This window comes from Megalobrama amblycephala, linkage group LG12 (genome assembly GCF_018812025.1).
Source record: "Megalobrama amblycephala isolate DHTTF-2021 linkage group LG12, ASM1881202v1, whole genome shotgun sequence".
In the NCBI taxonomy this organism is placed as follows: Eukaryota; Metazoa; Chordata; class Actinopteri; order Cypriniformes; family Xenocyprididae; genus Megalobrama; species Megalobrama amblycephala.
In genome coordinates this window covers 39,682,355-39,694,521 of record NC_063055.1, presented here as the reverse complement: position 1 = coordinate 39,694,521, position 12,167 = coordinate 39,682,355, and the positions used below count along the sequence as shown (strand labels likewise).

The 12,167-nt window shown below is 38.7% G+C and overlaps 1 protein-coding gene across 5 annotated transcripts in view; it reads left to right on the top strand.

The window, feature by feature from the left end:
- The window catches only part of bsna (bassoon presynaptic cytomatrix protein a), a 50,974-nt gene that overhangs the window by 11,695 nt on the left and 27,112 nt on the right, over window positions 1-12,167 (top strand). For all 5 annotated transcript variants that reach the window (XM_048211110.1, XM_048211109.1, XM_048211112.1 and 2 more), the window contains exons 2-3: window positions 648-1,146; window positions 4,422-5,531. In XM_048211110.1, coding sequence (XP_048067067.1) covers window positions 648-1,146; window positions 4,422-5,531 — 1,609 coding nt within the window. The remainder of the gene's footprint in view (window positions 1-647; window positions 1,147-4,421; window positions 5,532-12,167) is intronic.

Genomic DNA, 12,167 nt, shown 5'->3' with positions numbered 1-12,167 from the left:
GGGAGTGAGGTATACATACACAGCTCTTGCTTCCGTTATTCATGCATCATATGATTTTATCCAGTCTAAAACATTCTTCTGTTCATTCAATGCTCAGTTGGCCGGCCTTCCAGAGTAGTGAACAAAAAAAAGGGGCAACATCACAGCATTGGTCTCAGTCCACTGCCTCATAATAAATGTCCTTCAGAACAACCTCCACTGATCTGTTGAGACCAGCACCATCAAGAAAGGACTGAAACACACCTCTTCTGCAGGCACACAACTAAACTAAAATCAAAAGCAAAGGCACTTTAGAAACAAACTATTTTACTTTTATGCTTTTCTTTTCTTCCTCTCTAGCCCCTGTTTGATAACCTCCTGAAACTTGTTGTTGTGGTACTGTGAATAGGCCTATTGTTGGTCAATTGCTTGTGTTGTCCACTATATGTTTGGTGGCTTTGATAAAAGTGTATGCTAAATGATTCAATGTAAGTGTAATATAAATTAATATATGAGCTGAGCTTTTTAATGCCTTGCCCCTCTGAAATGATAAGCCATAATATCCAGCTACTTAAATGGCTTATATGTTAAGAGCAGGCTTGTTAAAAAGCTAAAGGTTGTGCACAAGAATAATCAGATGTTCTTATTCTCTGCTCTGCTTCATTTAGGCTGGCCGGAGGGGGAGGCCCACCATCAAGCCCAAAACTAGGCTATGGAACCGCTGGCGATCGAGGGTCAGGTGGTGACTTTGGCATGGGTGGCATGCAAGCAAGCGGAACCCCTTACAAAAAGGAAATCCTTGGTGGACCTAGACATTCCCAGACCACTTCTACACATCAGTCTCAAATTCAAGCTTCATCAGGGGGCATGGGACCCAACCAAAGCCCTGGACAACACGCCTCCAGACGCAGCCTCCAGGTCGACTTCAGCAGCAGCGGCGGGCGAACAGGCCGCTCACCGTCAGTGTCTCCTGATAGATCTAGTGCTCCGTCTTCACCATACTCCGTACCCCAGATAGCACCAATGCCTAGCAGTAAGCTCTGTCCGGTCTGCAATACCACAGAGTTGACAAATGTTGATGGGTCGCCAAACTTCAACAAGTGTACACAGTGTCACACTACAGCATGCAACCAGTGCGGCTTCAACCCCAACCCACACCTGATAGGGGTAAGACTTCTGAATAAATTAGATTCCTGCTACACAATGGTTTTATGCTTATTGATTTTGCTTTAGCTTGTGAGGATTATCTTCTAATGCATGTGTGTCTTCTGTGGTATCCTCCTTTATTCTGTTTTTCATTCAAACCTTACTGGAATGGTCATATTTTAGTTCAGTTTGGTTAATTGTCATTCAGTGATGCAGGTGGAACCAAATGTTGTATTCTCAAGGTGTAGTGGAAGAATACACAGTCAGTAGTACTTGAAAACATACATTTACAAGGGTGTATATTTTAATTTATATGTGTAGCTGTCTGTGCTTTTGTGAGGGGAAGATACATTAAGAGTTTTTGAATGAAAATCAGATGTAACAGCCTTGGGGTGAAATGTTTGATGGAATGAGAAAAGATGATAGAAAGGCAAGGAGAGAAACTGATCCTAAGACCATCCATCCATCCATCCATCCATCCATCCATCTTTGCAATAATATTTATGGATTATCCTTTTTTCACTAGAGGTCTCTGCTACCACATTTAACAATCTTCTGTCCCATGTTATGTCAAACAGCAGTGGTGTAAAGCATTTGAGTAAATGTAATTAGTTACTGTACTTAAGTATCTTTTTAGCTACTTTGTAGTTGTACTGAGTATCAAAGATATTAGCAACTTTTACTCTCTACTACATTTTTGAACAAGCAAATGTACTTTTTACTCCACTACATTTGTGATGAGTAACACAACTTTTTCTGCAGCAGTTTATCTCTGCTATAAAGAAGCAATATCGCCATCTAAAGGCATTGAAGGTACTAAATCTTGTGCGTTTTGTCTTTAATCACCCAAACTTGTCAGCAAATCTGCTTTACATGAATGTGAGTGCATTAGCAGGAAGTGGTGAATTGCGGATGTTTGATTTGTGAGATGAGGTCAAGACTTTTGACTATTTGATTTTACTTAACATTATTTTATTTATCTGCTATACTGACAAGATCCTTTTGAAGGATATTGGTTTAATTATGGCCTTTTGTGCGCTTGAGCTTAACTGAGGAAAAAGGAACTTGATTTCTCATCTCACAAATCAATTTTTTCTTATTTTAACTGGCATGTCTCTCAGGTTTTGAGGACTGCATCTTTGAGCCCACAAATACTTAAGTACTGTTAAAATCAGATACTTTAAGACATTTACTTTAAGACATTGGTTTTTTGGAATTGGTGACTTGTAACTTGTAATGGAGTCATTTTCGCTGTAAGGTATCAGTACTTTTACTCAAGTATGGTTTTCAGGTACTCTTTACACCTCTGTCAAATAGTTATTTGATAAATACACTGGTTCATGCAACTCCACACACAACTCACCCAATCCTGTCAAATGATTGACACTTATAGTGTAGTTTGGAGCTCTTCAACTAGAGTAACACATCTGATGTTTTTTTTTCTTTTACTTACAGTATGGCCTTCAGTATTCATTTTAATTGACCAGGAATATGGCTATTCATCCTTGAGAAGCGTTGTGGTGACAGATAAAATGACAGATAAAATATTTAGCTTTTTTTTTTTTTTTTAGATTTACACATTTTAATTAATAGTAAAATTCCATCAAATTTAATTGAATAATCCTTACATATTATTCATAATTTATTTTTAATAATAATAATAATAATTTATAATAATTTAATAATTTGTTTAAATTTAGGAATATAAATAACATAAACAAGTAAAGAAAGTCTTCAAAATCATGGTCCAGTAGCAACGTCTGATCTGTGAACAATTTATTCTTTTGAACTGATTGTTTTTAATGAACTGGCTGAAAAATAGCAATGAATGAATATTTACCTGATCCAGATAATGAGCATTTTAACAAATGTATATGCTCTATAACCTATTTTTACACGTTTGCAGGAATGTATCAAATAGCAACAAAACAATAAACTGTAGTCATCATAAATCACTGCATTTACTGTACTTTTGATTCTCAAATGCAGTAAAAAAAATAACTTAAATACAAGCTTAGCATACTTGATCCACCACTAACACTGACAAATATGGACAGGGTAGAATTTAAATATTAGGTGGTAAGTGATTAGAAAAGACTGCTATAGACAGATAAATCTAAGTTTGAGGGGTTGAGCTGTTTGATCATAGTCAGTGAGAAGTGCCCTGCAAGTCAATCACACCTATGGGAAGTGCTGCAGAAATGAGATGAAACATCACCTGAATATTCACTGCTATAATGCAAAAGGTCTGCACAGTGAGAAGGTTTTGAAGAATGCAACATATATTTCAGCATGTTTGAATTATAAAGAGTTATATAAAACATGTCTTTTTCAATTCTTAGGTATTTAAATTTGGGATGGAGCAGAAGTTGTGCTCTTCTTTTCTTCATTATTATGATGTATATATGAGTGAAACTGCTTCTGGAACAAGAACAAACGTAGGGCGGGGCTTGGTTTTGTCCATGGGGAATTGATTGGATGGTTGTGGTTTGCTATTGGTGGATCTCATGTGAGTGACGGGTTGCCCCGCCCTCATCATCAGAGAAGAGAAGAGAAGTCACTAAAAGAGGGAGGGACGTTATTCTAATTCAAGATTATGAGACACATAACTATAAAACAATTATTATTAACATTTATAAATATAGCTGCAAGCAGCAATTAAGGGGCCAAGCACAAAGAAGGCATGATAAATCATGCCATGCTGACATCAGACTAACTGCAACAATAAGCAGTATGCAGTATGTGGTATATGAAAACGGTTTCATTGGTCGATACGAAATCAATAACTTTTTTTGCTGGTATGGTCTGAAGATGATCTGACTTGAATTTGGTAAAAAACTGACAAGCATTCAAAGGAGTTTGAAAAAGTAGGTTTTTAAAGAGAAACATATCAACAAAATGGTGGACAGGAGGTTCATCTGACTATGGCAAAATTGTTTCTATCCCTTGCGGTTCAGAAGTTATTAGCATAAATGTGAGTGCAAATTTGGACAGCTGGTGGCGCTAGAGGGATTGAGACAGGGACTCCAAAATCACTGTGGTTATTGTTCAGACTGTCTTTAATCTGTGTGCCAAATTTCATAACTTTCCCACAAGCGGTTCCCCTTTGGTGTTTGGCCCCTAAACAACACTGCAATATTCCATAACAAAAACAAGATTTGTCCATTTTGATTTCATTGTGACTTTAATATGTCTTTGGTCAATTATAGTAATTTGAGGAAAAAAGTGATCCCAAATGTTTGAGCGGAGTCTATACCTTTCTCTGAGCAATACACTAATATGTGTGTCTTCGACAGGTCAAGGAGTGGCTCTGTTTAAACTGCCAGATGCAGCGGGCTTTGGGAATAAACATGACCACACCACGCTCCAAGAGTCAGCAGCAGATACATTCTCCCTCTCATCAACCTAAGGCTGACCCCATACCCAAGACCCAGCCCTCAGCTCAGCCCACACCGCAGCTACAATCCCAAACGCAGACACAGACGAAAATCCAGCCTCAGACTCAAGCTTTCTCTGGGATCCAGAGACAGACTGGTCCTACCGGACCTAACCAGACTGGACTTCACAGTGGGCCACAAACTGGTCTCCAGACACAAAAAGAGCAACCACATTCAGGTTCCCAGTCAGGGTTCAAGGATACCCAAAGGCAGCGAGGGGAGGTTTTTGGACCAAAAAGTCCAGAAAAAGTGTCTCAAACAGGACGGATTCCTCATCCAGGGGCAGTGCCTTTACCTGGCTTAGCAAAGGCACAATCCCAGTCCGATCTGGGGCGTGGCTCTCCAGTGCGGCTTGGAGGTCAACCCGATAAGACCCGAAGTGCTGGAAACTCCCCAGCCCATCACCCACCCTCTCATGAGGCACCTCAAGATGGTCTAACTAAGTTGTTTGGTTTTGGGGCGTCTCTCCTAAACCAGGCAAGCACCCTTATTTCTGTTGATCCTCTTCCTGGATCCTCACAGCAGCCCTCACCTGCCCGTAACCAGAGTGCCCAGGGCACAAGGGTGATCTTTAGTGATGCTACTGCTGGAGCTAGTGCTAAATCTACAGCAGGGCCACCTGGCACCACCACAAAAACAGGCCCAGGAGGAGTAGCGGTCCCGAAAGGTCCTGGAGCCCCTCTGCAGAAGCAGCCTCCGCAGCAGCAGTCACCAGTGCAGCATCAGAAAGGGCTGAAACAACAGCAGTCGCCGACACCCCATCAAACAACACCACAACAATCACCACTAAAGCAGCCAACTCCTCCAGCTCCAGCGCCAGTCAGCCAGAAACCAGACGTCACCTGCCCGCTATGCAAGACTGCGTTCAATGTCGGATCAACAGAACCACCAAACTACAGGTCGTGCACCCAGTGTCATACAGAGGTGTGCAATCTTTGTGGTTTCAATCCAACACCACATCTGGTGGAGGTAAGGAGCTATACACATCTTCTAATGTAATGGACTGAAACTATTTCTTCTCTCTCATTACGTCTTATTTCTTAAATCCTTCTTTTTTTCACATTGAGTGCCAACAGAATCCCTTTCAGAAAAATCACCATACATACCATTACATTTTTTTTTATATAAATGAAAGAAAGCAGTTTTCATTTTTCTACTGGCAGTAATGTGTGCAGTGGGAATTGTGATGTGTGGAGAGTTCAAGGGGAGAGGCCCAGACTTGTTTTCTTCTGCATGGCCATTGTTAACAATATTGAAGTACTTTCCAAAGCGCTGCAGGTTTATAAGCTGGCACTGATAACGCATGTGTCATATTCTAGTGTAATGATGCGAAAGAGCCCAGCTATAAACAGTTTGTGTCTGTTAATCATCTGTCCATATGAGCAGCGAAATTATATGGGTGTCAGTCCCAACAGTGTGTGTGAAAAAATCCTTACCGCTGATTTGCATGATTGATTTTCCACCTATCTTTATGTGAATTTTGGGATATTGAATAAACAAACGCTAGATGGAAATGCCAAGATGTGCATAAATTCTAAAAATGTGCATAAAAACATATGTGCTTGATTGAGGAGAAAACATTTTTTTATCCGATAAGAAGACATGCGCATACAATGGAAACACATTTACTAAATAAATCCATTGATGTGCAACAATAAAATGACATGACTTTGGCACAGCAGATATTGTGATTGGATAGCTGGACTAACCAGTGGACCAATCACATCACAGCATCTGAAATGTTGGTTTGGTGGTTCTGAAATGCTGTCATCAGAATGATTTGGTTTAATTCCTCCAGAAGCGTCTCACACGATTGTGTTCCCAAACAGCAGCATCCAAACGCAAGATCACATGACAGCGCTTATCGTGTTTCGTCTCTGAGACCAACTCATTTATGATGGAGGAAAAAAAGAGCCAGATTTCAGCACCAATTTCCCAGGAAGGGAAATTTTCCAATTTCTCTTATGCAATATTCCAATTTTGCTATATTCCAACTTTAAATAGAAACATAGCTACTGATATGTTGGAAAATGGGGAGAATGTTTGCTCACTCAATGTAATTGTTTTTTTTGTTTGTTTTTTTAAATGGGATAATTTTGTTGAAATAGCTTACAGTACAGGCAAGTTTAATTTCACTCTTTGAATTGGATTTAAGCTTTAAGCTTTTCAGGTAGGTCTAACAATAGTATTCAGGTACATAAATACTATAGAAGTTGAATAAAGTAGTCAAATGTAAAATAACACTAGATAGTCTTCATTTTAAACATTAAATACAGCTTAATTAATCCTTACAATTAAAGTTACTCAGTCAAGAGTGATCTTCTCATTGTCTTTTTTTCTTTAAAGGTGTACTCAGTACTATTTCAAATACACTGTTTGGAAGTTAGTCAGGCCGATACCAACAACAAACGTCTAACCAATCAGCATTAGGGGGCGTATGATGGTTGAGGAGAGAGAACGAGCAAGAGGGAGATTTGAAAATGAGAAAAAAAACTGCAGAACAAGAAATGGGACACAATACAAAAGAGCTCAAAAGAATATCACTGGAATGAAGGTTTATGCCTGGGCAAGCACTTTAGGACCCGCATTTATATTAGAAAAGCTTTCCAGCACTGGAGAGAGCTAAGCGGGAAGGCCTGAAAACAGACGTGGAGGCTGCTTTGATCCCGCTACTCATGTGAGTACACTGGGTTCGAGTGTCACTGATGGTCTGGAGCTGCTGTGCTGTTTGCGACTAACAAAGAACACTTTGTATTTACTCGTGTACTGTATGTTCATTTTTTGTGCTTCCTTGTCGTTTGTTCATCAGCTGTGCTTTATTTTTCGTGAAGCATTTTGTTGCATGTCAGCTGTGATAAACAGACATCCACTCGCATTGCATGTGTAACAGAGGCCAGATAGTGAGAGTTTTGCTGTTAAACTACTGCACACTGACGACTACTAGAGAATGCGGTGATTAGCGTCATTGGTAGTGCATTTACTTCGCATGCCAGCGGCGATCAGGCTGGGGTTTGAGACCGACTTGGAGCAGGATAGTTAGGATTGGAGAGTGAGTTTTGGAGGTGGAGCAATGAAGAGAGGGGTGTGTTCATTTGGGCTGATTTCAAATATCAACAATGTCCAACAGCATTGTTCAAATAATACTTACAGCACCTTTAATTAAGATGAACAACCCAGGCTCTTTGGAAAAATGTACCTGTGGCAAAATTGCTGCAAAATTATATTACGCTGTGTCGTGCATGTTTTGCGACAGTTTCAAAGTGTAATGTCCAGTGAGTGGTGCTAAAAGCGTGTTCAGTTTTATCCAAAACAGATGAGCGTGAAACATTCGTAAGAACATTCGTACATTTGCACAAAAAGGTTAATGTTCTATCGCGTTTTAAAATAATGTACCCCTACACTAAACCCTAAACCTACCCGATCGTGTTAACAAAAGTAAATGTGACATAAAAACGCAATTGCTGAAGCAACCATGCCATTTTAGCTTGTTTCTACAAGTATATGAGCTCTTTTATTGTTACTGCAGTGATTTGCATGTATTGGGAGGTTTTTTGCACTTTGCAAATATGTTGCAACAGGAATGTTTTTCCACTGAACCTGTGCTGAAGATTAATGTCAGACAGCAGCAGGCTTACCCGTCTTTACCCGTTTTTTTTTTTTTCTTTTCAGTTTTGTTTTTTGATCATTTTGCCTGTGTTAATGCCAACTGTATAAATTTTGGCACAAGTGTGTATTTTTAATGGAATTTTACTATTTCACCCCCATTTTCTTTAATAAATCTATTTTACACCTGGTATACAAAATAGTTCCTCTCAGGACCTTTTGGACAGAAATGTCCCCTTTGAAACCCATTAAAACTGCTATTTGTAATCCCAGGGCCATTTAACTATAAAATGAAGCAGTCTTTGACTTTTATTCTGTTGGCAAGGCTTCAAAATTATAATTTTTTACTATTATTTACCAGATGGTGCCATTTTCTCAGTTTTGGACTATAAAGAAAATACTTGCTTTATTCCTGTTTTCTGCTTCTGCATATTATAGAGCCAATTAGATAAATTATGCAGCTATAATTATGTGGGTGTGTTGGTATGTATGTCAGAGTGCGTGCGTGTGTTTGTGTGTAATATTTGAGAGAGAAAAACTGCAAATCACAAATCCAACCACTGTGTGCACCAGTGGAGTTTTGCTGGCATCTAATGGGGAAAATTTGGTATTGCACCCAAACAAACTCTTACTGAAAGTTCATTTTTTTGAGATATCAACATCAAATTTGGAACACAATTTGTATAGTCTTTGAGTTTAACATGTTTATATATATATATATATATATATATATATATATAAATATATAAAGACTTGGGTAGAAAAAATAACCCAAGATTTTTTAGAGTGTATGCTGTTACCCATGATGATTGTGAAATTGTGTTTCAAATTACTGATTTGAACTGATAAACTGTTTGGATTCATTTACTCATTCACACTACATGCTATAGTGAATAAATGTTTACAGGAATTTCCCTCATTATAAGCACAAAATCTAAGGGAAAGTCAAAGTGGGCGCCCTAATTTTGCAAACCCGATTCCAAAAAAGTTGGGACACTGTACAAATTGTGAATAAAAACAGAATGCAATGATGCGGAAGTTTCAAATTTCAATATTTTATTCAGAATACACCATAGATGACATATCAAATGTTTAAACTGAGAAAATGTATCATTTTAAGGGAAACATAAGTTGATTTTAAATTTCATGGTATCAACACATCTTAAAAAAGTTGGGACAAGGCCATGTTTACCACTGTGTGGCATCCCCTCTTCTTTTTATAACAGTCTGCAAACGTCTGGGGACTGAGGAGACAAGTTGCTCAAGTTTAGGAATAGGAATGTTGTCCCGTTCTTGTCTAATACAGGCTTCTAGTTGCTCAACTGTCTTAGGTCTTCTTTGTCGCATCTTCCTCTTTATGATGCGCCAAATGTTTTCTATGGGTGAAAGATCTGGACTGCAGGCTGGCCATTTCAGTCCCCCGATCCTTCTTCTACGCAGCCATGATGTTGTAATTGATGCAGTATGTGGTCTGGGATTGTAATGTTGGAAAATGCAAGGTCTTCCCTGAAAGAGACGACGTCTGGATGGGAACATATGTTGTTCTAGAACTTGGATATACCTTTCAGCATTGATGGTGCCTTTCCAGATGTGTAAGCTGCCCATGCCACACGCACTCATGCAACCCCATACCATCAGAGATGCAGGCTTCTGAACTGAGCGCTGATAACAACTTGGGTTGTCCTTGTCTTCTTTAGTCCGGATGACATGGCGTCCCTGTTTTCCAAAAAGAACTTCAAATTTTGATTTGTCTGACCACAGAACAGTTTTCCACTTTGCCACAGTCCATTTTAAATGAGCCTTGGCCCAGAGAAAACGCCTGCACTTCTGGATCATGTTTAGATATGGCTTCTTTTTTGACCTATAGAGATTTAGCCAGCAACGGCGAATGGCACGGTGGATTGTGTTCACCGACAATGTTTTTTGGAAGTATTCCTGAGCCCATGTTGTGATTTCCATTACAGTAGCATTCCTGTATGTGATGCAGTGCCGTCTAAGGGCCCGAAGATCACGGGCATCCAGTATGGTTTTCTGGCCTTGACCCTTACGCACAGAGATTGTTCCAGATTCTCTGAATCTTTGGATGATATTATGCACTGTAGATGATGATAACTTCAAACTCTTTGCAATTTTTCTCTGAGAAACTCCTTTCTGATATTGCTCCACTATTTTTGGCCGCAGCATTGGGGGAATTGGTGATCCTCTGCCCATCTTGACTTCTGAGAGACACTGCCACTCTGAGAGGCTCTTTTTATACCCAATCATGTTGCCAATTGACCTAATAAGTTGCAAATTGGTCCTCCAGCTGTTCCTTATATGTACATTTAACTTTTCCGGCCTCTTATTGCTACCTGTCCCAACTTTTTTGGAATGTGTAGCTCTCATGAAATCCAAAATGAGCCAATATTTGGCATGACATTTCAAAATGTCTCACTTTCAACATTTGATATGTTATCTATATTCCATTGTGAATAAAATATAAGTTTATGAGATTTGTAAATTATTGCATTCCTTTTTTATTCACAATTTGTACAGTGTCCCAACTTTTATGGAATCGGGTTTGTACTTTGTGAACTAGACAGGCTATTGCTCTGAGAAGGTAACAAAAATCTGACCTAATGAAGGATGTGTTCACCCACATAAGCTACAGCCGCCACCCTGTGTGTGTGTGTGTGTGTATGTTTGGGGCGTGAGAAAGGTCACATACCAGCTGATTTCACTGTGCCAGCGGCATTCCTGCCAATTTTGGTACGGCTTAGGTTGGTGCAGTGCTGGTTTCCCTAATGTTCAGAGTATGTTTAAAATTGTTGTGGTGACACGGATTACAACAAGAAGCAATATTTACTAATATTTACTAATATTTACTAATAATTCATCTGGACTAACAGAAAGGCAGAAAAATGCTAGAAAAGTGATGCCATCTGGGATTCTCAGTTTCTGTCTCTAATCCTTGTGACTAACCTGTCATTCTAACACTGTAGTGATGGGAATTCCTGCTCTTTATAGTGAGCCAGATGATTCGGCTCAGCTTAGCAATAAGAACCGGCTCTTATACAATTCAGCCAAATGAGTAGTGCAATATTATCATACTATTAACTAACAAGAAACTCTGAAGTAGTAAGTAAAAGCACAGTAATAGCATAGTTCACTAGTAGCTAATCAATAACTACTATTTTTTTCATACCTACCAGAGGACTAAGAACTACTATACAGGCTCATAATTAATGCAAATAATGCATAATGTATAATTAATTCTAAAGTGAAGATCATGGTAACCCACTAGTAATGACTTACTAATGAATTACTAATTGTTAGGCTCAGAATTCGAAAGTGAACAGCATGATAAATCTTTAGTAATAAATTAAGTCATTGTAAGCTTTTGAGGTTTTTGTAAGGTTTTGGACAATAATTCCTACTGTCAGATTTGGTAACACTTGAGTCATTACTAGTGGGTTACTATGCTTTTCATTTTAGAATACTGTGCCATATTTACACTCTAAAAAATGCTAGGTTATTTTTAAAATTTTTCCCAGGTGCTGGGTAGTTTTCATCTTTAGTCATTTTTACTGTCAATACAAATGATGAATCCCCTCACAGTGCTGGGTCAATGTAGCCCAATATCGGGAATTCTATGCCAAACCGGTTAAAATGGGATATTTTACTTGATATCATTTTTCAAAAGTTATTTTGTGTTCTTCTCTGAGATAAAATTTCCTGATGGGAATCTTCCTAAATGAAATTAAGATTTGTATTACATTCTATTCCTATCATATTATTACTGTACAAATATGAAAACATCTGTCATTTTTTGTTTATCATCTACAGCTAACATATGCTTGGAACACTAGCCTTCTAAAAAAAACAGCATACACGGATATACACTCAGAGCGAACGGTGGTCTTGCTATGCGTTTGGCGGGTTGAAATATAAATGTCTGACAGATGAGATGGCATAAGGTAAACCTGTTTCTGATGCAACTTTGCCAACTTGAATCATATAAGA